This window comes from Xenopus laevis, chromosome 9_10L (genome assembly GCF_017654675.1).
Source record: "Xenopus laevis strain J_2021 chromosome 9_10L, Xenopus_laevis_v10.1, whole genome shotgun sequence".
Classification (NCBI taxonomy): domain Eukaryota; kingdom Metazoa; phylum Chordata; class Amphibia; order Anura; family Pipidae; genus Xenopus; species Xenopus laevis.
Window position 1 is genome coordinate 46,330,475 of NC_054387.1, and position 27,681 is coordinate 46,358,155.

The following is a 27,681-nucleotide window of genomic DNA, read 5'->3' on the forward strand; positions in this document are numbered from 1 at the left end:
GAGCACAGACTGGGGGTGGGACTTAGCTAGTTGCCACGGAAACGACTGCTTGGGGAAACCCATGTGGCGCTGCACAGCCCAGACATAAAAAACCACAAAGTCCGATAAGCCATTCAGGTGAGGCTCCCCATATTTATAACCAATCAGGTTAGAGGGGTTATTAAGCCTTATACCAAAGGGAACGCTCAGATGAGGGAACGCTGGAAACTTAAAGGGGTGGTTCACCTTTAAATTAACTTTTAGTATCTTATAGAGTGGCCAATTGTAAGCAACTTTTCATTGTTTATTTTTTTATTGTTTTGCCTTTTTCTTCTGACTCTTTCCAGCTTTCAAATGGGGGGGTCACTGACCCCATCTTAAAAAAAAAACAAATGCTCTGCAAAGCTACAAATGTGTTGTTATTGCTACTTTTCATTACTCAGGCCTCTCCTATTCGTATTCCAGTCTCTTGTTCAAATGAGTGCATGGTTACTAGGGTGACTTGGGCCCTAGCAACCAGATTGCTGACATGGCAAGCTGGAGAGCTGCTGAATAAAAAGCTGAATAACTCAAATACCACAAATAATAAAAAAAGAAAACCAATTGCAAATAGTCACAGAATATCACTCTCTAAATCATACTAGAAGTAAATGCAAAGGTGAAAAAACCCTTTAAAGTGGTTGTTCACCTTTCAGTTTACTGATAGTATTATGTAGCGTGTGATATTCTGAGATAATTGCAATCGGTTTTTATTTACCGGTTTTTCACTTATTTAGCTTTTTATTCAGCAGCTCTCCAATTTGCAATCTTACTTATCTGGTTGCTAGGGTCCAAATCCCCCTAGCAACCATGCATTGAATAAGAGATTGGAATATGAATAAGAGAGGGACTGAATAGGATGATAAATAATAAAAAGTAGTATTAACAATACATTTGTAGCCTTACAAAACACTTGATTTTAGATGGGGTCAGTGACCCCCCATGTGAAAGCTGGAAACATTTAGTTGAAGAGAGTGCCGGGCCAAGTCGGCTGGGTGCTTAAGGCAACCCAGCCAACTATGTCGCCTCCTCTTCAATCGCCCTCGGGAATAAGCGCATGCACGAACTAGCGTACACACTGGAGATGCGTACGCGCTTGTGCGTAAGGGGCGCATGCACAGGGGAGCGTGTGCCGAGAATACCAGACGCCAGAATACCAGAATTGCTGCCACTGGTGGGGGCACAAGGGTCAGAACTAGGCTGCAGAAGAGGTATAATGCAGTAGCGATCCTAGAGGGGGACGGGCCCTGGTGCGTGACGCGCAGCCGGGCCCCACCCCCTCCGTACGGCCCACATTTTCAATGGCGTGCAGGCTGCCGGGGGGGCCCTGGGGGGGTGGCCCTGGCCCGCTCGCACCCCCTGCTCCTCCAGTAGTTCGGCCACTGGTATCATGCCTGGCGCACCTCCAACTTGGCTTCCTAGGCATGTGCCCCTTCTGCCTTCCCCTAGCCCTGGTAGAAGCGAATAATTAAAAAACTATAAAAAATAAATAATGAAGACCAATTGAAAAGATGCTTAGAACTGGCCATTCTATAACATACTAAAAGTCAACTTAAAGGTGAACCACCCCTTTAAGTGGAATGAGACGCGAAACAACTTGTTGGTGCTCGAGTGTTTAGTGTGGGGTGTGGGGTAACCTGATACACTGATGCATGATCTGAAATTCTTTTGCGAGGCGCGTTTCTTGCCTATAAGAGGACTTGGAGTGCAGGTAAACACAGAATCTTAAGCGTTAACAGCCTCTATTCTCTGCACTGCTGCTCGTGATTCTTCTTAGCAGCAAGCTAAGTAAAAGAGCCAATGGACAACTGACTTCTGCCACATTGTGTCAAGAGTCATAACCCTAAGAACCGCAAGGGATTAAATAACTAAATTCCAATTGCAAATAACTGCATGTGCAACAAACATATAGCAAAGTTGCTTAGAAATACACTTCCTTTCATTATGCATAAAACAGATCTTGGTTTGGAGAGCTCAGCAGAGACCAGTAAACACTTTGTGGGCTGCATTATTTAGTATGCAGGTTTGGTTGCACACTGACAGGTCCAGGAATAGCTAAATGGTAAATTCAGTGTTCATTTCGACTGCAGCTTTTAAAACATGCATAGTGTCAACTTAAAATGACTTTTTCTTTTATTGGGCAAAAATAGTATTGGGGTGAAAATCCCCCTTTAAAAGTTTAAAATAAAGTGTAACTGTTAGTAAACTCCGGGAAAGGGATTTGCTAAACATTTTAACCTGTATTCTTGGCACATACCCAATCTGATACCAACTGTAAGCAGCAGTCCTGTCCTCCTTTATGGTTGAGATTCTAGCTATAATCCTATCTGATATCAATTTTAAGCAGCAGTCCTGTCCTGCTTTATGGCTGATATTCTAGCTATCTTTGTAACAGAGCATTCTGTTAAAGTGGCACAGATCCTATCTAATCAGGGGCGCGGCGCCAATGAGGCAAGTTGAGAAACTTGCCTCAGGCGGCAACGCCGGAGAGGTTTCCAGGGGCGGCAAAAAGCCGCTCCTGGTACCTTTAAGAGCCAAATTTCCGGTTTTTAAATTCGGCTTTACTGTTGCAAGAGAGCGCAATTGCGCTCTTCGCATTAGTGTTGCTGCTGGCGAGGGAGGGGCTGCATTGAAAGAGCTGCCTCAGGGTATCTAATACCCAATGTAAGCAGCAGTCCTGCCCTGCTTTATGGCTGAGATTATAGCTATCTTTATAACAGAGCATTCTGCCACAGTGACACAGATCCTATCTGATACCCATTGTAAGCAGCAGCCCTGTCCTGCTTTATGGCTGAGATTCTAGCTATCTTTATAACAGAGCATTCTGTCACAGTGACATAGATCCTATCTGATCCCCATTGTAAGCACCAGTCCTGTCCTGCTTTATGGCTGAGATACTAGCTTTCTTTGTATTCTTGGCTCACACATACACTTATTCTAACCTATCTCACTCTACATTCAATTTTCTCCCTGCCTCTATTGAAGTGATCCCCAAACAGTAGCTCGTGAGAAACACGTTGCTCTCCATCCCCTTGGATGTTGCTCCCAGTGGTCTCAAACCAAGTGCTTATTTTTGAATTACTGATTTGGAGGCAAGCTTTTGTTGCATAAAAACCACGTGTACTGCCAAACAGAGCCTCATGTAGGGTGATAGTCCACATAGGGGCTACCAAACGGCTAATATCAGACCTTATTTGGCACCCAAAGAACATTTGTCATGCTAGCGTTGCTCGCCAACTCCTTTTTACATCTGAATGTTGCTCACGAGCTCAAAAGGTTTGGGATCCTATTGTATGCTGAACAATACAGCAAGCCAAGGTGCCATTGCAACAGGATATACTATCTGGTGGTTTACATTACTTTACTCTGGCTGTACTTATGTGAATGAGTCAATGTTTTCTTCCATGTATTTACAGGCTTCCCCTGAAGTTTTACCTTCACTCCCTATGGCCCAGGAGTCAGGCTTATCACATGGAGACTTCCAGCTTAGGACAGTCCGTGCATCAACTGTGAAGCCCAAACAGAGCGGCATTCTAAGAAAAGCAAGGTCTTGCAAAGGACTAATGTAAGCAGCACTGGGACTTTCTCAGTTACCTTCTCTATCTGCTCAGCAGCCTCTTTTCATATCTCCTGATCTGTCAAGCATTAAGGTGGCCATACACGGGCCGATAAAAGCTGCCGACAGACCGTGTCGGCAGCTTATTGGCCCGTGTATGGGGGCCCCCGACGGGCTTCCCCGATCGAGATCTGGCCGAAAGTCGGCCAGATCTCGATCGGATGGGATTAAAAATCCCGTCGGATCGCGGCCGCATCTGTTCGTTGATGCGGTCCCGCGATCCGACCGCCCGTTTGGCGAACGCAAGGATCCGATCGTTGGGCCCTAGGGCACACGATCGGATCAGCCCGATATTGCCCACCTCAAGGTGGGCATATCGGAGGGAGATCCGCTCGTTTGGCGACATCGCCAAACGAGCGGATCTATCCGTGTATGGCCACCTTTAGACTATGCTCCGACTGTCCTGAGCACCAGGTAGTTGTTCAGTTTTTTGTTTGTTTTTGTTTGTATTTCACAGCCACATGTTTTATTATTACAGGGCAGAGCAGAAAGTGCAAATGTGTCCTCCAACGAACTTCTTGCTTCTAGGCTCAGCCAAAAGTCAATCTAGATTCTTGGATTCACAAACATACCCAGAGAAATGGCAAAGGCTAAAGGTTAGACTTTCGTATGTCTGATACCATCCTATTATGTATTTTGAGCACAGCTGTGACCTTTTTTTTTGTCTTTCAGGAACTGGCAGAGAAAATATACGTGTCCAGCTCTCTGCAGGATAGTATTGACTGTATTAAGGTGCAAAAGGAATCTAGAGCACTCTGTTGCCTTGCTGCTGCTATCTTGCTTAGCTATAATTCTTATATCCTGCTATTTTTACATACAGTTGACTCTCTCTGGCAGTCCAAATATGTGTAGGATAGTGATGTGCGGGTCAAAAAAAGCTAGACCCGCTTCCGACCCCAACCCGCACCCGCTTGACCCAGTGCCCTCCCTCATCTTGCTTCCCCTCCATTTATAGACCTATGAAGCCAGAAATCAGAAGCCTGGCAGTCTAAGGTCGCAGACAGAGAGAGCAGGTAGAATAGCTCAACCCAATCTGCCTGCAACCCGCAAAAGGTGTAGCGAGCTTGACCCGAACCCGCCCTACCCATGGGTATCGTGCCGGCCCGCACATCACGAGTGCAAGACTAAGAAAACCCTACTGCTGCATCATTGAGCTCTGTACTACAAAGTTGTCAGGGCCCAGTTATTATCCCACCAGGCAACTGTCCCCCTGGGCCTGCAACCTTTCTTCCCTCTGCCATGGGCCCCTGAATGGAGTACCCCTTTTACCCCCTGATCTCCAGGTACTTGCACATTATGCTTTTATGTTATGCTGCTCTAAGATATCATTAATCCTGTATTCTATCATCTTGTTGCGCTACAGCACTAATACATTCCAATTCCATCTCCTTCTTGCAACCTTCTCTTCCTTAATCTGGCCAGAATCCACCAATATTGGCCTGCTAACATCACTTTCTGGCCCGTCCTGCACTTTCCCACCACATCCTGGCCAGTATTTTTATTGCTAAAGCTGTCAGTACTGTATTAATTTCAACAGGCTCTGAGGCTTGTATGCAGGACTTCATGGTAGGACAGAGAAGGCAGCTACATAAGGGGGCCTTATGATGGAACATGTTGGAAGTTGTTTAACAAATACAGCATCTTAATTGATTTAAATCATATCATCCCATTCCTCCCAAGATAAAGCACCACACTTTCTGCATTTCCTTTATCTTTAACTCTGCTTGAAAGACCCTTTTTATAAATAGTAATATTCTATTTTTTTCTAGGCACTGGGGCTCCATGGATATAGAAATCCTTGTGTTGTAGCTGCCCTTAAATATGCGGTATGTATGTTATCATCAAAGCCCATTATTAGTATTATTATTATTAATAAAGATAATAATAATAATTCATCCAGTATTAGATAGATGCACAGATGCAGTGTGAGACATGTACAGATGGAAACTGATCAGCACTCTGCTCAGGATTGTAGTATCACCACATGATAGGAACAGCTGATAAACCTTGTGAATGGTGCTGCCAGTTGCACACAGCCAAGTATGACTGGGTTGCCACCTTTTCTGGAAAAAATACAGGCCTTCCAATATATATTTATCTTTTTCCCTATTAATAACATTTGGATCAACCATCAGTTTTATCGGCCATGCCGTTAAAATACCGGCCGGGTGGCAACCCACCATGTCAGCAGACTCAGCAAAACAGCCAACGTAAGTATTCCCTTGTACCCTGCAGGGAAATGGGTAGTAATGTGCAGGTGATGGACTTGCCCAAACCTGCTCTGCCTCTGCCTCCCTTTAAGTCTTCAACAGTCTTTCTGATAAAATCAGATCAATGTTTCAGGATGAGCAATGGGTATTGAGATGGATAATACTCAAGCCTGTATAGAGACATACCGTAAGACTATGTGAACACACATTTAAATACAAAAAAGTTGGGGAGAAACACTTGCAAGAAAAAAGTTCCTTGGGGTGCCTAGTAAGTGCTGTAACTGTTTATTTGGCTCTTTTTGACAGTAAACATGCCTTACCTCTGTGTGTGTACTCTTTGTGGCCTGTTAAGGTGTGTGAAAAACTGTTTTTTTTGTCCTGCTGAGAAAACTGTATTTTGCTTTTGAACCCTTTTATTGAAGAAAACTGCCTTTATTTTTCTGTACACTGCTGCCGGCTATTTTTCTTTAAAAGACTTGCTGATCTGACAGTTGCTTTGTGGGAACCTGCCACACTGTGTCAACAATGGTATTTCCTTGTCGTAAGAATAATTCCCTATCTTTACTCACATAGCCTGTACAGAAAGATGCCATTAAAGTATACCAGCATAGTTATTACCCTTTACTAAGCACAATTCAGCAGAAACGGTTCCCTAAATTTTCTCATAGTCTGTACAGAGAGATACCATAAAACTATACTAGCAAATGTATTCCCTTGTACTAAGCACTATTCAGCAGGAATAGCCCCCTAAGTTTGTTCATAGCCAGTACAGAGAGATACCATAAAACTATACTAGCATCGGTATTCCCTTGTACTAAACATAATTCAGCAGGAACAGCCCCCTACCTTTGCTCATAGCCTGTACATAGAAATACCATAAACTATGGCAGTATAAGTATTCCCCTGTACTAAGCACAATTCAGCAGGAACAGCCCCCTAAGTTTGCTCATAGCCTGTACAGAGAGATACAATATAACTATGTCAGCATAGGTTTTCCCATGCACTAAGCACACTTCAGCAGGAAATTATTGTTCTTATTAGCAACCCACTATGCCCATGGGCAAAAGCCATGTGACTAGTGTTGCCGCCTTTTCTTTTTTCCCTATTACCGTATATACTCGCGTATAAGCCGAGTTTTTCAGCACCCAAAATGTGCTGAAAAACTCAAACTCGGCTTATACGCGGGTCATACCTCTGCTCTTCCCTCTGTCCTTCCCTCTGTCACCTCTGCCCCAGCCGGACTGCCTGTGACTGCCTGTGTCGCCGCCCGGAGCAGGTCCAGGAGCTCCGGGCGGCGCGTCCTTCCCTGCCGGCGTTCGCTTTCAAAATGGCGGCGCCCATGGCCGCCACGTGGGTAGCGGCGCCGGCCGCTACCCACGTGGCGGCCATGGGCGCCGCCATTTTGAAAGCGAACGCCGGCAGGGAAGGACGCGCCGCCCGGAGCTCCTGGACCTGCTCCGGGCGGCGACACAGGCAGTCACAGGCAGTCCGGCTGGGGCAGAGGTGACAGAGGGAAGGACAGAGGGAAGAGCAGAGGTGACAGAGGGAAGGACAGAGGGAAGCGCAGAGGTGACAGAGGGAAGGACAGAGGGAAGAGCAGCCAGGGTGGGGAGAGCGACAGATGGGGGGGGAAGTGGCAGAGGGAAGCAAACATGAAATAGGGGTGGCAGAGGGAAGCAAACATGAAATCCGGTCGGCGACACAGTCAGTCACAGACAGTAACAGGTACCTGCCCAGTGTCCCCCAATTGTTGCGGCTGGGTCACATTCACATTTTGAAATCTGACATGGGGCCCCTAGGCTTATACACGAGTCAATACATTTTTCCAGTTTTCTTAGGTAAATTAGGTACCTCGGCTTATACACGGGTCGGCTTATACACGAGTATATACGGTAATAACATTTGGGATCAACCATCATTTTTACCGGCCAGGCCAGTGAAATACGGGCCAGGTGGCAACCCTACCTGTGACTAGGGTTGCCTCCTGGCCGGTATTTTACTGGCCTGCCTGGTAAAAATGATGCATGATGCCAATGTTATTAAGAGGGAAAAACGGCAAGAATATAGGAAGGCTGGTACTTTTTTCCAGAAAAGGTGGCAACCCTACCTGTGACTCAGGCATAAAAGATTGTAAGCTCTGCACACAGGGACTCAACCTTGTGCAGAATAATTAGCAGCACTATCTTAAAATAAAGATATTAATACAAATGAACTTCTCACTGCAGCTAAAGAAAGACTGTCAAGCTCTCCGTTATGAGGCTGTAAAAGCCCTAATTTTACTAGGTAAGGAGTTGTTTTCAGCCTCATACTCTCCTAACTTCAGCTGCCTGACTTGAAGTTCCTGTAGAAGTTGATTTTGAAGTGACTGTTGATTGCGTTTTGCCATTGCATGAGCTATTTTTACCACACATATAGACCCAAGTTTCATGGGCAAGTAAGAGCCAATAAAAACAAGATCATAATGTTGCTGTGCCTATTCCCACAGCCTGCAGACTGGTGTGGCTTAACTTACAATTTTATTTTCGACTTGCACTCTTCTGGTATGGGGTAGGCAATGCCAGAAGAATGCTAAGTAATTCAATTTGAAAGGCATGATACAAGCATACATGCTGTGATTCCACTTGCAGGATATTTGGAAGCCTCGACTGTAGATGTGTTGACCCACTATCTAAAAGAAGCTCATACTGCCTTAAGGATGGACCTTCTGTGCGCTCTAGAGACCTCTCTGCAGAAAGATGACCTTATCTGGGAGTCAGAGGTACCAAGCATTTCCAGCATTTGTCAGAATACACAAATTGCCAGTCCGGACCTGGTACCAAGTAATTATAAATGTCTATTGCCATCTAGCAGGGCCGGACTGGGAGTAAAAAGCAGCCCGGGCAAAAAAAATCAAAGCAGCCATGTAAACACACGATGGTCTTGTACTCATCCACTCGTATCTTGGGGTCAAACTGCAAATATTATGTGCATAAAGAGCTGCCTTTTTCACTTAAGTGTGATTAATGTAAAATATGTTAAAGATTCTGCAGCCTTGTGCCTTTATATGGTCACAGAATCCTTCAGTGACTTCTAATATCCTTATGATTTACAGTAGGGGGTACATTATCCCTTATAATACATGAGTGATACTCGGAGTTCCCTGTATAACTCAGCCTGCAGCCTTGTGCCTTTATATGGTCACAGAACCCCTCAGTGGCTTCTAATATCCTTATCATTTACAGTAGGGGGGTATATTATCCCTTATAATACATGAGTGATACTAAGAGTTCCCTGTATTACTCAGCCTTTTAAAAAACAGTGTTTTCTATAAATATAAATGCCTTCAAGCAAAATGTGGAAGGGTACTAATGGTTGTCGCTGGCATGATGCCTAGGATTTAGTGTGGCAGAAATTTCCCCATAAAGCATAAAAAGCAGAGTGAAGGAGAGCCCAGTGAAGTGGATGGGATATTTGGTGTCTTCTTAAAGTATTCATGCAACAATACTTTGATGATGTGTTGTTTCTGTATACTGTATATGAACCATTATAAGGTTATAAGGTCTCTGATCCCATGTAAATATTTAAGAGCAATGTCATGTATATGCAAACAATACATAACAATAGACTATGTTTCAAAAACTTTAACCAGAGTGCTCAGAAAATAAATACCCTAGTTTCTCTTCAGATTGCTTTATCCAAGTCATTTCTGTAGACAAGTCAATAATATATTATCTGCAGGAATTAACAAATTAAAAATCCCTAATTTATTAAACAAATTAACATGAACATATAAAAGTTTCCTATTTACTACCCCAATGAGCAGTTTCACATTTATCATGATCTAAAAAACAAGGAGCCCAGACCAGTCAGAACAGAGGGCAACCCTCACATACACCTATGACGCTATTTCCACTAATGCAACCCCCTTAATACAAATACCTGAAGAACATAATAAAAGACGCAACAACCGTGAAGCGTCATCTACTTTCTATTGTGCGGCATTTTTAATGTCCCAACGGCGTCGCGTTGCTGCGCCTCTCTTTCCTGCCTTCATCCAATCAGGAGCGGAGTAGAAACCGTGGAGCCGCTTCCTCTATTGTTACGCGCCTGGCTCCCTTCCTGCCCTGGTGACTTGAGTCAGCTTCAGTCTGCAACTTTATCTCCTGGGATGCAGGGGGCGCGCATCACACTGGCTGTAGGAATCAGTCTTTACGAAGGGCTGTGTCACGTGGCTTTCAGAAACAGCGAGTTAGTAGTGTGGGAGGGACGCTGCAGTACAGTTTCAAATTAGGATCAGGAGCGGCCCACTTGAATGAAATGTAAACGGCCCCTCGGGCAATTGCCCGAATAAACAGATTGCCAGTCCGGGCCTGCCATCTAGTATCTAGGTTCCTTGTGATCGAGTAACTAAAGGACTGTGGACTAGTGATGTGTGGATCGACAAAAAGTCGTCATACACCTGACCCTAACCCACCGAGTCCCAACTTGACCTGGCAAACCTCCTCTATTTATAGTCCTGCCCCATCTCTGACATCACAAAGGGGGTAGACAGAGCAAGTACACCTATAAATAGAAGATGGCACAGTAAGGTTGCAGGTGGGTGGAAGGAAGACCTTGGCCCAAACCCAGCCCTGTACCCGCCCGACCTGAGAGTAAACATTTGGGTACCGTGTGTTTTGGGCCAGCCAGCATATCACTGCTGTGGACCTTGACTTTCCTTCTTCTGCAAGCCAAACAACCTTGGCTTTAATCACTTCCATGTACTGTAATATCACCATTCTATCCATCCTTATCCTAAAGCCCTTAAAGTAAAATTGTGTGTTGGACCGTTCACATTGCTGATTTTTTGATTCAGTGATGCTCCACAATAGTTCCTATAGCCTTGACCCAGCTGAGACCTTGTCCCCCCCAACTGCTGCTTCCCCTCCCTTTGCTGCCACCCCCCTCCCAGGACAGCGGCCTAAGGGGATGTCTCCTGGTACTCCAGTTGTCCACATGAACTCTAATCTTTATATATGTTGCCTTTCTCTGTTTCACCCAGACGCTTGATATGAATGTGTCTTTTATCATCCTGATCTACTGTATTACTATGTATGTATATTTAAAGGGTGAGGAAATTTTTTTTTTTTTCAAAATGAATCAGTTAATAGTGCTGCTCCAGCAGAATTCTGCACTGAAATCCATTTCTCAAAAGAGCAAACAGATTTTTTTATATTCAATTTTGAAATCTGACATGGGGCTAGACATGTTGCCTATTTCCCAGCTGCCCCAAGTCATGTGACTTGTACTCTGATAAACTTCAATCACTCGTTACTGCTGTACTGTAAGTTGGAGTGATATCACCCCCTCCCTTTTCCCCCCAGCAGCCAAACAAAAGAACAATGGGAAGGTAATCAGATAACAGCTCCCTGGTAGATCTAAGAACAACACTCAATAATAAAAACCCATGTCTCACTGAGACATATTCGGTTACATTGAGAAGGAAAAACAGCAGCCTGCCAGAAAGGATTTCTCTCCTAAAGTGCAGGTACAAGTCACATGACCAGGGGCAGCTGGGAAATTGACAAAATGTCTAGCCCCATGTCAGATTTAAAAATTGAATATAAAAAAATCTGTTTGCTCTTTTGAGAAATGGATTTCAGTGCAGAATTCTGCTGGAGTAGCACTATTAACTGATGTGTTTTGAAAAAAACATGTTTTCCAATGACAGGATCCCTTTAAATTGAAACAACATGGTGTTATTTACCCAAACTTCTGCTTCCATTGCATGACAAGTGTTGTGACATTTTACTCTTCTGTGTTATGTATATAGTGTTGCATGTATTTAAACAGTTTTATCTAGGCCATAGATACAAATCCCAGCATCAGTCTAGCTGTCATAAGCCTGGCAAACCCATTCTGCATACCTCTCCTCCAGATGCCAGGGTACAGTTTGCTAAGTTTACTCTCACAACCTTGTACATTCAATCCTCCTAGAACTGAAAGTTCCATTCCTAAAGCTGCATGCACTGCGTGGGAGCAAAGGTATTTGGCGCAGCAGCAGCCCCGGAGGCAAGTTTGTTGGCCTCTTTCATTACTGATATACCACTAAATGCGGTCAAATATATTGTTAGACCTGTGGATATTAGTTACATGTTCCATTAAATGACTCCAAAAATTATGATTTCACAATGAGGAAGCTGTGATGTTTTTACAAAGACAATTTACATTGTATAACATATGTGGTAGGGAAAGCCGGTTAAATACAGACTAAATAGTAACATAGTAACATAAGTTAGGTTGAAAAAAGACACAACTGCTACAACTGATTCAGGGAGAGAATTCCACATCTTCTCAGCTCTCACTGTAAAAAAACCCTTTCTGAATATTTAGGAGGAACCTCTTTTCTTCTAATCGGAATGGGTGACATTGTGTCAGCTGGAAAGACCTACTGGTAAATAAATCATTAGAGAGATTATTATATGATCCCCTTTTATATTTATACATAATTATCATATCACCCCTTAAGCGCCTCTTCTCCAGTGTGAACATCCCCAATTTGGCCAGTCTTTCCTCAGTCATGGCTAAGATTTCCCATATCTTTTACCAGCTTAGTTGCCCTTCTCTGTACCCTCTCTAATTCAATAATGTCCTGTTTGACTGATGGAGACCAAATCTGTACGGCATATTCTAGATGGGACCTTACAAGTGCTCTATACAGTGGAAGAATGACCCCCTCCTTCCTTGACTCTATGCCCCTTTTAATACAGTTGAAGACCTTATTTGCCCTTGATGCTGCTGACTGCCATTGCTTGCTACAGCCAAGTTTATTATCTACAAAGATTCCAAGGTCCTTTTCCATAATGGATTTGCCTAGTGCAGTCCCATTAAGGATATAAGTGTCTTGGATATTTTTATATCCCAGGTGTATGAATGTTGTTACATTTATCAACATTGAATTTCATTTGCCACTTAGCTGCCCAGATTGCCAGTTTGTCAAGATCCTGTTGCAAGGATGCCACTTCCTGGATGGAATTAATTTGACTGGATAATTTTGTGTCATCTGCAAACACTGATACATTACTTACAATGCCCTCCCCTAAGTCATTAATGAACAAGTTAAATAAAAGTGGACCCAATACCGAGCCCTGAGGGACCCCACTAAGAACCTTACTCCAAGTAGAGAATTTACCATATACAACCACCTTCTGTACCCGATCCTGTAGCCAGTTTCCTATCCATGTGCAAATGACTTCATTAATCCCAACAGACCTTAGTCTAGAAAGCACTCGTTTGTGGGGCACTTTATCAACGCTTGCAAAATACAAATAGATCACATCTACTGCCCCCACTGTCCAGCATCTTACTTACCTCATCATAAAAAGCAATCACATTTGTCTGACATGACCTATCCTTCATAAAGCCATGCTGATTGCTGCTCATAATGCCCTTCACTAGGACAAAATGTTGAATGTGATCCCTTAACAAACCTTCAAATAATTCTCTTTTCTCTTAATCCCAAGGAGTCCAAGTTCCGTTTAGTCTCTTCCTTGGAACAGAACTTGGCATGTGGGGAGCAAGGGGATGAGATGCCACTGCAGGCAGCCACATGTCTCTCCTATGTGGATAACCATAATGAGAAGGCTTCCTGCTATCTACTCACTTACCTGGAACACAAGGACATGAAGTTCAGGATGAAGGTGGGGTGACCTCACTGTTTTGTACTCCAGTGTTTTCCTGATTCCTTTGTGGGTGCAAAGGACAATGTCATGCATACATGCACAAATGCACCCACAAATATTTCACTCTCTATTTCTTCATGTTTATGTTATGGCCCAATATAACATGGCAATGACCAGTAATGATCCACACCAGGTTACAGTCAAACCACACCCCCACCTTCAACCTATCCATATAATTCAGGTGAGTTTACAACATGAGTGGCATGGAGAAGTAAAAGTCACTGAGTAGCCTCTGCTGAAAAACCCACAGATAGATGGGACATAGTGAGAACCTTTTCCCCCACTCCTATGCATCTCACCAGTATTTACTTGGATCACTGGTGCAAAGAAGGGCATAGGACCTGGTGGATGCCAAGTCATACCCTGGTTGATAACTCTGTGCTATATGTATAGCAGTAGTCTTGGTTCCAAGAAGGCTTTTACTGTATTTGTTATAGTAAAGTAGCAATGAGCAGGATGACAAAAAGTCAACCTGCATTCAGCCTGAATCCCCTGGCCTGCGAAGATTGTGTGGAAGTTGGCCTGAAACCCGTAGGACCAGCACATCACTATAGTGAAGGGCATGGGCTTATTTTAATCCACCTCAGCCTAACCTGACTGCTTTCTCTGCCTGCCTGTTCCATCTGTACTATGTGTTTATGTGTTTATGTTGTGAATCTTTCTGTATATGGGTTCAGTCTGCTCTTTTCTTACAGGCCCTTGGTTCCTTGGTTGGTCAAATACAGTTGTACAATAACAGAATTACTAAAGGACTCATGGACCAACTGTTACATTCTATTGTGTTCCAGGTTAAGTTTTATTCACTAGTTTATAGGACTGGGTAAATTATTAGAATGGAGTGATCTTTCTCCTGTTATTGCAAATGTTGTTATCTCACTTTCTTTTCCCATGGTACATATTATTTGTTTGCCCAAAACACCCACTACTATAATGGGACAGAAATATTTGGCATCTAATGCAGTGTAGTAACTAGACATTTTCTATGATCTCAGCACAGGATCCAAGCCTCCAGGTGGCTGAAGTATATTGGATTGGAGCGAATACGGGAACAGGGGCTTGAGCAAGAGGTGTACAGTGTACTGAAGCAGAAGATACACAGCGACCCCCTACTGGTGAGATACAAAATGGGCCTGTAGTGGGCCAGTCGATTAAAAATATTTGTCACATGTCACAGCCCCATGATTGTGGCAAATGAAAGCCTGCAGATGACGTTACATGAGCACACCATGGAATAAAGCAGTAGTGCGCTTTCCTAAAAGGGATGAGTTATTTGACTGCAGGATGGACCAGTTAACAGGATGAAAGTTGACTATAACAACTATTTTGATCTCCAATACTAAATTACATCTTAGTCCCTCCTCTTTGATATCCCATAAATACCAATTGCAACCAATTCTTTAAATTCCTACCCAAACTCCAATATCCCTCACCGCCATTTGCCTTCTGGGGGCTAAGCTAAAGTAATGGCCCTGAACCCTCCCAGTTATGGTGAGTTCTGTGATGTCCTAGGGCAGGGTATAGCTCCTCCCTGATCCTCCTCCTCCCTTCTCTTTCCTGTGTCCACAACCTTTCTAAATATTAATCCCAGTCGAGGAATGGCTGAAACATCATTACAATTTCACTTCCATCGCTGCTCCAGAAATAGAATTTATATAGAAGAATTTAAGAAAGGTCCAGGTAACCCATATCAACCAATCAAATGTTTGCTTTCATTCAGGTGACCAAAAATGTTACCTGCTGATTGGTTTCTATAGGTTAATGGTACAGTATCTAACATTCAACCTTTTCTCTAATCCTTCCTCTTTCTTGTGATACAAACACTTTGTCAGGGAGCCGGGAGCCCCCTCTGGGGAGTAGTCCGGATCTAGGAGGAAGCCCCTCAGGAGGGATCAGGATCGTGGTATCCAGGGATTAAGCAGAAAGGGTAATCGGGTTCAGGCAACAGGTCACAAGGCAGGCAGAATATAATCAAAGTCCAAAGTCCAGGCAGGGGGTCAATAGCAGGCAGAGTATCAGCGAAGTCCAGGTCCAGGCAAAGGGTCACAACAAGGAATCAGGCAGATATAAGTAGGGAAAACCGCAAGGGAACCCAGGAAACTCTCAGGGAACAGAATCCTATTTTCGGGCGCCATCTTGGCGTCTCAGGCGTCCTTTTATGTTTGAATTTGGCGCCCTTGCGCCAGCGTCAGCGCGCCTGCGACCGTCGCGCCGCGCTGACGTCACGTCGCCGGCGTCGGAACCCACGTGGGTTGACTGGGCGCCGCCATCTTGAATTCTTCGCCGCCGGGAGCGGACGCGACTCCTCGCGCTCCCGGCGGTCTTGACAGTACCCCCCCCCTCACGGGGGGCCTCAGGACCACCGGGACTTGGTTTCTGGGGAAACTTGGAGTGGAAGTCTCTTACCAAACGAGGAGCATGCACATCACGATGTCCCTCCCAAGAGCATTCTTCGGGGCCAAAGCCCTTCCAATGGATGAGGTACTGAAGGGACCCTCTGGAGATTCTGGAATCAAGGATTCTCTCCACCTCGAATTCTTGTTGACCCTCCACAGAGACAGCAGGAGGAGGAGATTGGACACCAGAGAAACGGTTGGAGACGGTGGGCTTCACCAGGGAGACGTGGAACACGTTGGGGATTCTCATCTCTGGTGGGAGTTGAAGTCTGATGGCTACGGGGTTAATTATCTCCAAGATGGGGAACGGACCCAGGAACTTCGGACCCAACTTGGGAGATGGCACCTTCAAGCGAATATTCCTGGAAGAGAGCCAGACATTATCACCCACCTTGTAGGGAGGAGAGGGCCTTCTACGGCGATCCGCGAAAGTCTTGTGGACTAGAGCACACTTCTCCAGATTAGACTTGGTTGCAGCCCAAATAGCAAGCATATGGGCTGTCAGATCATCTGCAGCCGGGACGTCCGACAACACGAAGTCCTGAGGAAAGGCTTGAGGGTGCTGTCCATACACCACCATAAATGGAGACCTTCCTGTGGAGGAATGACATGCATTATTATGAGCAAACTCTGCCCACGGGAGGAGGTCAGACCAATCGTCCTGGCAAAGAGACACGTGGTTCCTCAGGAACTGTTCTAAGGCTTGGTTCACACGTTCAGCTGCCCCATTCGTCTGCGGGTGGTAGGCAGATGAAAATTTAAGTGTTATTCCCAAGTCTTTACATAGAGAACGCCAGAACTTGGCGGTAAACTGGGTGCCTCTGTCGGAGACGATCTCCACCGGGAAACCATGCAGGCGGAAGATGTACTTAATAAAGAGTTGGGATAATTCCACCGCAGAGGGTAACTTCTTCAAAGGGATGAAATGGGCCATTTTGCTGAAGCGGTCAATGACAACCCAGATCACAGTATTCCCACCGGAGGGAGGAAGTTCGACAATAAAGTCCATAGAGAGGTGCGTCCACGGACGAGAGGGAACCGGCAAAGGCTGTAACAACCCGCTGGGGCGGGAATGGCTAGGCTTAGAAGTGGCACAGACATTACAAGCAGCCACAAAGTCCTTTACATCCTTGCGGATATCAGGCCACCAGACTAGGCGCCTCAAGAGTTCAAGGGTCTTGGCCGGACCAGGATGTCCAGCTTGTCTGGAACAGTGGGTTTGTTGCAGGATGGCCAGGCGAAGTTCTGGAGGGACGAAGGCCATGCCAATCGGAGTATCTTGAGGAGCCGAGGACTGCCCAGCCAGAATCTGGTCGGCAAATTGGGGATACAAAGAGGCAATGATCTTGACTGGTGGAATGATTGGCTCCTGCCTCTCAGGGTCACGATCCACCGGAGTGAAGCTACGAGACAAGGCATCGGCTTTCAGATTCTTGGAACCTGGGCGATAAGTCAAAACAAAGTTAAAACGGGAAAAGAAAAGGGCCCACCTGGCTTGTCTGGGATTTAGCCTCTTGAGGGACTGTATAAACTCCAGATTCTTGTGATCAGTGAAAATCTGGACAGGAATTTCAGAGCCCTCCAGGAGGTGACGCCATTCTTCAAGGGCAAGCTTGACTGCTAAGAGTTCTCGATTTCCGACATCATAGTTCTGCTCTGCGGATGAGAACTTCTTGGAGAAAAACGCACAGGGGTGCAATTTTCCATCAGTGGAGTGTCTCTGAGACAGGATAGCTCCGGCTCCGACTTCAGAAGCATCGACTTCGATGCAGAAGGGTAGTGCAGGATTGGGATGTCGGAGAACAGGAGCGGACGTGAAGGCCTCTTTCAAGGACTGAAAGGCTTCTATGGCGGATTGAGGCCACAGGCTGGGTTTACCCCCTTTCCGGATGAGGGCCAGGATAGGTGAAATGCGGGAAGAGAACCCCCGGATGAACTGTCGATAATAATTAGCAAATCCGATGAACCTCTGGATTGCCTTGGTACTCAGTGGGAGAGGCCACTCCTGGATGGCCGACACCTTCACGGGGTCCATCTCAAATCCCTCTGGAGAGATAATGTATCCTAGGAAGGGGATCTTGGATACCTCGAAGACACACTTTTCCAACTTGGCGAAGAGAGAGTTCTTCCTCAGACGAGAGAGTACCTCCTTCACCTGGGAGCGATGACTTTCAAGGTCCTTGGAAAAGATCAGGATGTCGTCCAAGTATACGACTACGAACCTTCCTAGGAGATCTCGGAACACATCATTAACAAACTCCTGGAAGACGGCAGGGGCATTGCATAGGCCGAAGGGCATAACGAGATATTCATAGTGCCCATCCCGAGTGTTGAATGCCGTCTTCCATTCGTCACCCTCCCGGATGCGAATGAGGTTGTAGGCCCCCCGGAGATCCAACTTGGAGAAAATCTTTGCCCCTTTCAGCTGGTCAAAGAGCTCAGCAATCAGGGGCAGGGGGTACCTGTTCTTCACGGTGATCTTATTCAGACCCCGATAGTCTATACAAGGCCGAAGGCCTCCGTCCTTCTTCTCCACAAAGAAGAACCCAGCCCCTGCAGGAGAGGTAGAAGGGCGGATAAACCCCCGCTGGAGATTTTCTTGGATGTACTCCTTCATAGCGGTAGTCTCTGCAGGAGAGAGAGGGTAGGTGCGCCCTCTGGGGGGCATAGCTCCTGGCAGGAGTTCAACCGGACAATCGTAGGAGCGATGTGGGGGAAGGAACTCTGCCGACTTTTTACAAAACACATCGGAAAATCCCTTGTAAGTGGAGGGCAAAGTCTTTAATTCCGCAGAGGAGACATTCACCTTCTCGAGGGGTTTTGACGGAAGGCAATGTTGCAGGCAAAATAAACTCCAACGAGAGATCTGCCCAGTGGACCAGTCTATGGTGGGGTTATGCAGACGTAACCACGGAAGACCCAATATTACTGGAGTAGAAGGACAGGGGATGATGAAAAATGAAAGTTTTTCTTGATGCAGCGCCCCAACTTGTACAGATAGTTCCGCCGTGAACTTTGTGACGAATTCAAACTCCAGGGGTTTGTCATCTATGGCGGTAATTCGCAGGGGTGAAGATAATGGAAGCAGGGGAATCTTCATGCGTTCGGCAAAAAAGGCATCCATGAAATTGCCATCCGCTCCGGAGTCGAGGAAGGCCCTTTCGAAGATAGACCTACTTGCCAGGTGAATCTGCAAAGGAAGAAGAAGTCTGCGTGAACTTTCTTGATACTTCTCCAGAGGACCTCGAGTGATGCCCCCTACATGAGAAACCTGAGACATACCTCGGGGTACAAAACTCTTGGTTTTGGCAGGACAGGCGTTGGCAAAATGGGAATGCCCACCACAGTATAAACAGAGACCTGCCATACGTCTTCGGAGTCTTTCCTGCTCGGAGAGGCGAGTCTTTCCTACTTGCATAGGTTCCTCCAAGGGGGACGTCGACACATGAGTCACAGGAACAGCGGGTGTTTGCAGAATCGGCCTTTGAAAGCGAGGGGCCAACAAGGGAGAAAATCGTCTGCTGCGCTCTCTCTCCACCTGGTGCTCTCTGAGACGAGTGTCCACTTTAATGGATAGAGCGATCAGCCCTTCCAGGGTGTCAGGAGTCTCTCTGGAGACGAGATCATCTTTGATGCGGATGGATAGGCCTTGGTAGTATACAGCCTTGTAAGCGTCATCACACCAGGAAGTCTCCGCCATCAGTGTTCGGAAGTCTATAGCATAGTCATTGACACTGCGGCTTCCCTGCCGGAGCTGCAAGAGACGGGCAGGGGCGTTCGTAACCCGACCTGGAGCATCAAAGATTAAACGAAAAGCTTGGAGAAAGTCTTTAACATCAAAAGTCAGCGGGGAATTCTTCTCCCAAAGAGACGTTGCCCACTCTAGTGGCTTGCCTTCCAATCGAGACATCACATACCCCACCTTGGAACGCTCACTTGGAAACTGTGTGGGTTGGAACTCAAATTGAATTTGGCATTGCGTGGCAAACCCCCTGCAGGCTTGTGGGTCCCCACTGAAGCGAGGGGGAGGTGGAATGCGAGGCTCACCTGTCGGGTAGCTTGCGTTCGTAGGGGCTGCCGCCATGGGGGGATCTCCAGTAGGTGGAGCAGTGGAAGGCTCAGAAGGCACTTGAGCTAGCAGGACATCGAGTGCTTGCCCAATGCGAACCTGCTGGTTTTCGTAGTCCTCCATGCGGGATGCCAGTCCGCGGAGCGCTCGTCCGACATGAGGTGTGGCTTCCTCAGAAGGATCCATGGCCCGAAAATAATGTCAGGGAGCCGGGAGCCCCCTCTGGGGAGTAGTCCGGATCTAGGAGGAAGCCCCTCAGGAGGGATCAGGATCGTGGTATCCAGGGATTAAGCAGAAAGGGTAATCGGGTTCAGGCAACAGGTCACAAGGCAGGCAGAATATAATCAAAGTCCAAAGTCCAGGCAGGGGGTCAATAGCAGGCAGAGTATCAGCGAAGTCCAGGTCCAGGCAAAGGGTCACAACAAGGAATCAGGCAGATATAAGTAGGGAAAACCGCAAGGGAACCCAGGAAACTCTCAGGGAACAGAATCCTATTTTCGGGCGCCATCTTGGCGTCTCAGGCGTCCTTTTATGTTTGAATTTGGCGCCCTTGCGCCAGCGCGCCTGCGACCGTCGCGCCGCGCTGACGTCACGTCGCCGGCGTCGGAACCCACGTGGGTTGACTGGGCGCCGCCATCTTGAATTCTTCGCCGCCGGGAGCGGACGCGACTCCTCGCGCTCCCGGCGGTCTTGACACACTTACACTCTATGTCCTATCTTTTTGTATTACTTCCTCCAATCTCTGTGATTTAAAGGTTATCAGAAAGTCCATTGGAATAACAGTGGAATCTTTGGGAATGAATAAATCCATGTGGGATACATTTGAGAGGTCAGTGATTCCAGAAGGCTTATGTTTTCTTTATAGGCTCTCTGCTCCTTACTAAAGTGTAATCATTACAAGCAGGAATGGGAAGCTTAACACAAACAGGCTGCCACTTTTATTAATACAATTAAATAACATCCCAGACACTAAATACATATTTCTGTAGCAAGAATATGGAATACAGTGAAACCAACATCTCATAGCAAGAGTCACACTTTCGCATGTTTCCCCTGATTAGCACTTTCCTCCTGCCTATAATCTGCATAATTACCTATTAGCATTTAGAATGCTAAACTACTAAGTGTGACCACAAGAGGGAGGATTACCAGCACCCATTACTGAAAACACCATCTGAAGCCTATATACATTTATTCATGCTGTCATTTTTAAGTACATTTGTTATTGCTCATTCCACTCATTACTTATTTACTAATATAATTACATGCACATTTCCAATTCTGACACAGCCAATTGCAAGATCCTTGTGAGAAGAGAAGGACACAAGCAGTTTTAGCTCTGGTAAGTGTCCCCTTATTCTAAGGTAAGTGTGTCAGACCCCTGACTAACCTTGTACCATCCCAGTTGTAGCTGTATATATGCAGGGGTGGACTGACCTGCTAGAGTACAAGAGGACCTCCAAGACCTTAGTCGGCCACAACCAAGAAGACCTTTCTAATTCCCTTCATAGGTATAACACTTATAACATTGAGCACTATCTACAGCTAATTGTTCTAAAAAGTGGGCTCTTGATGTCAGACTTTCTGGTGGGTTTTAGGAAGCCCAGTCTGAAACTGTATGTATGCATATAAAGCTAGGGTCACACGGTGGTCGAAAACAGTCAGCTTAAATATACTGGCTTTCAGGGATTTCAGCCCTACCGCGGGCAGCAGCCTCCTCTCTCTTCTGCATTGAATCGGCTCGGCGTGAACAGGCTTTTGTGGATTTCTGTTTAAAATGCAGGCTTGCTGCTTTTCAACCAAAACCCACCAAGTCTACATGCACCAAAGGCAATTCAGCAGTTACGAATGCAGAAAATTGAGGAGGCTACTGCCCGCAGTAGGGCTGATATCAGCCATTGTATTTAAGATAGCTGATTTGGCCCCCGTGTGGCCCTAGTCTTAAAGTCTTTAACATGGTAGAAGTGGATCGTTAGCTTACTGATAACAGTGACAGAACTAAATTCTAAATGCTTGCTCTATTTAAACTGATTTTTTTTTTCAGGCTGCACTAGGGCTGCGACATAAGCTTATATTATGCCAGCTGCTGAACATGTTGGATACAGACCAGAGCGAATCTGTTCGTATACAGGTACTGTATGATCTCTGTATCTTTGCTATTTCTAGTATTGTGGAATTGGCGCCAGATTTAATTGGGGGTTTTAATTAAGGTTATCTTTGCCCATCACATTTTTAAATATCCAAAAAGCGAGGTGCCAAAGTGCCCAAATCATCCCCATAGACTTTCAAGGCACTTTTCACGCAACTATATGCACAATTGTATTTGCAGCCAATGCATATACCATATGCAGATCTATGGGGCCAGGTTCAGAGGAGCAGCAATACATTTTTGGGCTGCAAAAAACGGCCCAAAATCATCTCTGCCGTTTCCATAGAAGATCCTGAATGTGCCCCTGTGGGATACAGTGTTTGGGTTGACATCAGGCAGGCTCAGTTGTTTGCTTCTATTTACTATGTACTAATCTTATCTCTTCAACTATGCTAAATTGTTTGACTGACCCACCTTATCTCCCATAACTAATCGTGTGTCATAAAGCCTTGTTTGTCCATTATCTCACAAACCAGATGCTGATTGGCTGAGAGGCGGGACTCACAAAATAACCTGTTTAACCACTGCAGTGCTACCTACACCTGATGTGCAATTAAAATTTGCATATGCCCAGTTGTATGCTTACTATAATACACACAACCATAAACAACTCGAAAAATGTCTGATTATACAATATAGTGTTGCCATAATGCATAATTGGTGTTTTGTGATGTCATTTGTATCTTGACTTGTGCCTTTATATGGTCATACCCCAGTAACTTCTAATAGCCTTAAAATATAAATTCAAGGATACATGATCCCTCATAATACATGGGTGGTACTTCAATTTCCTTGCATAACTCAGCCTGCAGCCTTGTGCTTTTATGTGGTCACGGAACTCCTCAGTGACTTGTAATATCCTTATAATTTACAGTGGGGGGTACATTATCCCTTATAATACATGAGTGATACTCAGAGTTCCCAACTCAGCCTGCAGCCTTGTGCCTTTATATGGTCACAGAACCCCTCAGGGACTTCTAATATCCTTATAATTTACAGTAGGGGGTACATTATCCCTTATAATACATTAGTGATACTCAGAGTTCCCTGTATAACTCAGCCTGCAGCCTTGTGCCTTTATATGGTCACAGAACCCCTCAGGGACTTCTAATATCCTTATAATTTACAGTAGGGGTACATTATCCCTTATAATACATTAGTGATACTCAGAGTTCCATGTATAACTCAGCCTGCAGCCATTTTGCCTTTATATGGTCACAGACCCACTCAGTGACTTCTAATATCATTATCCTTTACAGTAGGGGGTACATTATCCCTTATAATACATGAGTGATATTTTCCCTGTACAACTCAGCCTGCAGCCTTGTGCTTTTATTTGGTCAAAGAACCCCTCAGTGACTTCTAATAGCCTTATAATTTACAGTAGGGATACCTTATCCCTTATACCATATGAGCATTACACAGAACTACCTGTTTAACACAGAGTGAGTGATACTAAATGCTGACGAAATATAGTTACATAGTTAAATCGGGTTGAAAAAAGACAAAGTCCATCAAGTCCAACCCCTCCAAATGAAAACCCAGCATCCATACACACACCCCTCCCTACTTTCACATAAAGTATATATACCCATATCTATATTGTTTAGTATCACAATAGCCTTTGATATTCTGTTTGTCCAAAAAATCATCCAAGCATTTACTGAATCAGCCATCACAACATCACCCGGCAGTGCATTCCACAACCTCACTGTCCTGACTGTGAAGAACCCCCTACGTTGCTTCAAATGAAAGTTCTTTTCTTCTAGTCTTAAGGGGTGGCCTCTGGTACGGTGATCCACTTTATGTGTAAAAAGGTCCCCTGCTATTTGTCTATAATGTCCTCTAATGTACTTGTAAAGTGTAATCATGTCCCCTCGCAAGCTCCTTTTTTTCCAGAGAAAACAACCCCATATTTTAATTATTGTCTGAAATCATAACCAGAGAATTTCTCTTTTCTCTCCCAGATTGTCCGATTATTCTGCTCTCTTGACCTGAAGGATTCCTCAGTTCTAAGAAACCTTAAGGAGAAGGAACAAGGAATGGGGAGTCTGGCAAGGTATTTATTGGGATGCGCTGAAGAGCTGATAACCCAACTCATCTTTACTGTTGTTTTAGATATGTTGCAGGCCCAGATTTACAATCCATAGATTCTGGCAATTGCCAGAGGGGCTGCTGTAAGATGCAGTGGAGGCTGGTTGGGCCTCTGTGTACTTTAAATGCTAGGGCTTATTTTGAATCAAGGAAGGCAGGGACTGGGGCTATAATGCTATTACTGCTGGGCATCACTAATGATATTCTAAATAACTTATACCAATTAGGTGGTGGCAGGAGATGAGTGGCTAATCACTTGGTTTGACAGTGTGTCCCAAAAACCCACACAGGTCATGGGATTGTGACTGAAAGGATACTGTCAACATATTCCAAAGATGAGCCTGCATGACTAGGTTAGAAGGTGTGGCTGTTTGTCATAACACTTTTGATTAGCAACCCATGATATTTATCATGGAACAGTGTTTAAAGGGGAACTATTCCAGCTGACACAAAGTCACCCATTCCGATTAGAAGAAAAGAGGTTCCGCCTAAATATTGGGAAGGGGTTTTTTACAGTGAGAGCTGTGAAGATGTGGAATTCTCTCCCTGAATCAGTTGTACAGGCTGATAGATTAGATAGCTTTAAGAATGGGTTGGATTGCTTTTTAGCAAGTGAGGGAATACAAGATTATGGGAGATAGCTCATAGTACAAGTTGATCCAGGTACTAGTGCGATTGCCATTTTGGAGTCAGGAAGGAATTTTTTCCCCTCTGAGGCAAATTGGAGAGGCTTCAGATGGGTTTTCTTGCCTTCCTCTGGATCAACTGGCAGTTCGGCAGAGTAAAAAAAAACTAAAAGGTTAAACTTAATGGGCGTTTGTCTTTTTTCAACCTTAATTGTTATGTTACTATGTAACTGTAAAACATAGAGTGGTACTAATGCATGATCAGATAACACCAAATATAGTATCAAATGGTAGATCAAATAGTAGTGATGGGCGAATCTATCCTGTTTCGCCGAAAAATTTGCTAAACAGCGAAAAATTTGCGAAATGCATTGAGGTCAATAGGAGTCAAAATAACTTTGAGGTACGACAATTTTGACGTGTAGCAATTTTTTTTTTGTCACAGCAAATTTTCGCCGTGGAGATTCGCCACAAATCCATGCCTGGCCAATAAATTCACCCATCACTATCAAATAGGGCTGAAACTTCCCAAGGGATCAGGCCCCTAAACTGGAATCAACTCCTTACCTTGCTTGCATCCAGATCCAATGCTTGGTTGTTTTTATTATATTTTTATAATTCAATTATTTTTTTTGCATAATGGTATAATTGTATTATTTTAATAAATGAAATGGAAATATTGCGAAAATGAAAATTTAATATTAGCTTCAGCATACTGAAATAAGAAACGTTGTAAATAAAATCAATTAAAAATTCTGTACCATTTCTGAAAAAATCAAGTTTATCTTAACTATTCCTCTATCAGCATCTGTTTCTCCTCATTCTCTCTTCAGTCAGGAGTTGGGTATCAAGTGAATGATCCAATATATATTATAGGGGGGCTTCTTTTGCCTAGAAGATGTATCACAGCTCACTCTATTAAAATCACCAGACATCATGTCTCTCTACATGCAGAATTTGTGCAAAAGGCAGTCATTTTGTTAATACTGGAATCAGTTATTTGAGTGAGCTCTAATACATCTTCTAGGAAAGGGAGCCCCCCCTATAAGATATATTAAAATTTACTTTTCGCAATAGTTCTCCTTTAAAGAGCAGGCAGCATGAAGGTAGCCATATTCCCATATTCTCAGCTGCACTGTGAACTAACCGCAACCAAAGTTTATTACAGGCCTACATGAGCAGGTCACATTATCCCCTAGCCTGGTAAAACTTACGATGTAATTTGCCGAGAGGACATAGAGTCTGGACTCACTACACGTCTCTTGTTTATGCTTTCAGAGAAGCCTCCAAAGCTTTGAAGATCCTGGAACAGAGCATGGCCAAACCCAAGCAAAATCCATTAGTGGTGAGAGACAGTATTTAGGGCTTAGCAGGAAAACTGGGACCCCTATCTAAGGGGCAAAAATGAAGCAAAGGGCTGTATCAACACTTTCCCTAAGGGGTCCCTCCTTGTAATGTTTAGGACTAGCTTTAATTCTAAGGCTGCAATGGACATGTCCATCCAAAGATATTTCAGGTCACACATTCTACAGGAAAATAAAGTTTTAAATTCTACATAAGATTGTATAGAGTCTAATAGAGTTTTGAAAAGGTTATACAAACGTGTGTGCTTGGACTCTCAGGGGGAGCCCTGTAAGGATCTGTATCCTAGGGGAGCAAAATAACATAATGTGGAAGGCAACACACAAGAACAGGCATAATTGATGTAGTGGGGGTCAGGCCAGTAACGTAACTACAGAGGAAGCAGACCATGCGACTGCAGGGGGGCCCAGGAAGTATAGGGGCCCCATGAGGCCCTAATTCATATAGAATTTCAATAAATATTGGTAAAACCGGTCAATCTCTAGACCTTTTGGGTGCCTGAAAAATAAATTGCTGTCGGGCCCTGTAATTATTAATTAAGCCACTGGGTCAGGGTCTATCATAAGAAGGTAGAGGGGGACAGGAGGTACAAGTGTCCCACTTTCGAAAGAGCCGGCCCCCCTTGACAGCGCTGAAGCCGTGCGGCCATTTCCCAAACAGCCAAAATGCGGAAGTGCCGAACAGCCAAAGTCCCAAAGAGGCAGAAAAAGAGCCGAAGCCACAAAAACAGCCGGAATTGAAGTCCTGAAGCTGCAAAAAGACCCAAAGTCACGAAAGGAGGAATTTTTTAACTTGTAAGGGGGGTCCTGGAACCAATGATTTTTTTTTAAAAAAAAATATTCTTTGGGGCCCCATTTTTTTTTTTAACTTGTAAGGGGGGTTCCTGGTCACCAATTATTTTTTTTAACTTGTAGGGGGGCCCTGGCACCACAGTTTTTTTAAACTTATAAGGGGGCCCTGACCATCAATAGCTTTTTATAACTTGTGTGTGGGGGTTACCTTTTTTAGCACTGATGTCTGTTTGGTCTTTTAAATGTTGTGTGGAGTTGGCTGGATCACGGATGGGGCTGGTGGGGCCCAGGGGGCCCTGAAAATTTTGTTGTACAGGGCCCCCGTGATTTCTAATGGCGGCCTGTAAGAAGGTAACGAGTATAAGGGGCAAGTAAAACAGGAACCAGGGGCGATCCTGCCTTAGTTTTTGCTGCACCCCCGCCACCCCCACCTTCGGGGGTCAGGGGTGTCCACGTCGCTAGTGCAGAGAGCACAATTGCGCTCTCTGCACTAGAAGAGCCAAATTTCCTGGTTGAAAACCGGAAATTCGGCTTTTAGTTACCAGGAGCTGCATTCTTGCTGCCCCTGGCAACCAGGGGGGTGCTGCCGCCTGAGGCGAGTGCCTCAACTCGTCTAATTGGCTGAGCGCCCCTGACAGGAACCTGGATGTACA

At 45.0% G+C, this 27,681-nt stretch overlaps 1 protein-coding gene across 2 annotated transcripts; it reads left to right on the top strand.

The window, feature by feature from the left end:
• The first annotated feature begins 9 nt into the window (after positions 1-9).
• On the top strand, positions 10-26,648 carry LOC108701101 (protein HEATR9-like). 2 transcript variants are annotated; one of them, XM_041575953.1, is made up of 13 exons: positions 10-117; positions 3,435-3,583; positions 4,113-4,230; positions 4,307-4,366; positions 5,404-5,460; positions 8,472-8,602; positions 13,326-14,332; positions 14,537-14,656; positions 20,762-20,835; positions 21,297-21,348; positions 22,051-22,137; positions 24,123-24,214; positions 25,321-25,574. In XM_041575953.1, the coding sequence occupies exons 7-13, from the start codon at positions 14,183-14,185 to the stop codon at positions 25,421-25,423; spliced, it is 678 nt and encodes a 225-aa protein (XP_041431887.1). In that variant the 5' UTR covers positions 10-117; positions 3,435-3,583; positions 4,113-4,230; positions 4,307-4,366; positions 5,404-5,460; positions 8,472-8,602; positions 13,326-14,182; the 3' UTR covers positions 25,424-25,574. The 2 variants fall into 2 exon arrangements, with proteins under 2 accessions (XP_041431887.1, XP_041431888.1); XM_041575954.1 differs by lacking the exon at positions 25,321-25,574 and adding an exon at positions 26,154-26,648 and having other exon boundaries at positions 4,307-5,460.
• Positions 26,649-27,681: the final 1,033 nt, after the last annotated feature.

Bases quoted from the DNA above. Each gene is read 5' to 3' on its own strand.
- LOC108701101 (XM_041575953.1), top strand. From the start codon at position 14,183: ATGTGTTTATGTTGTGAATCTTTCTGTATATGGGTTCAGTCTGCTCTT. The intron at 14,333-14,536 runs GTTAAGTTTTAT...CTATGATCTCAG, and splicing joins TACATTCTATTGTGTTCCAG to CACAGGATCCAAGCCTCCAG. The intron at 24,215-25,320 runs GTATTTATTGGG...TTTTTGTCACAG, and splicing joins GGAATGGGGAGTCTGGCAAG to CAAATTTTCGCCGTGGAGAT.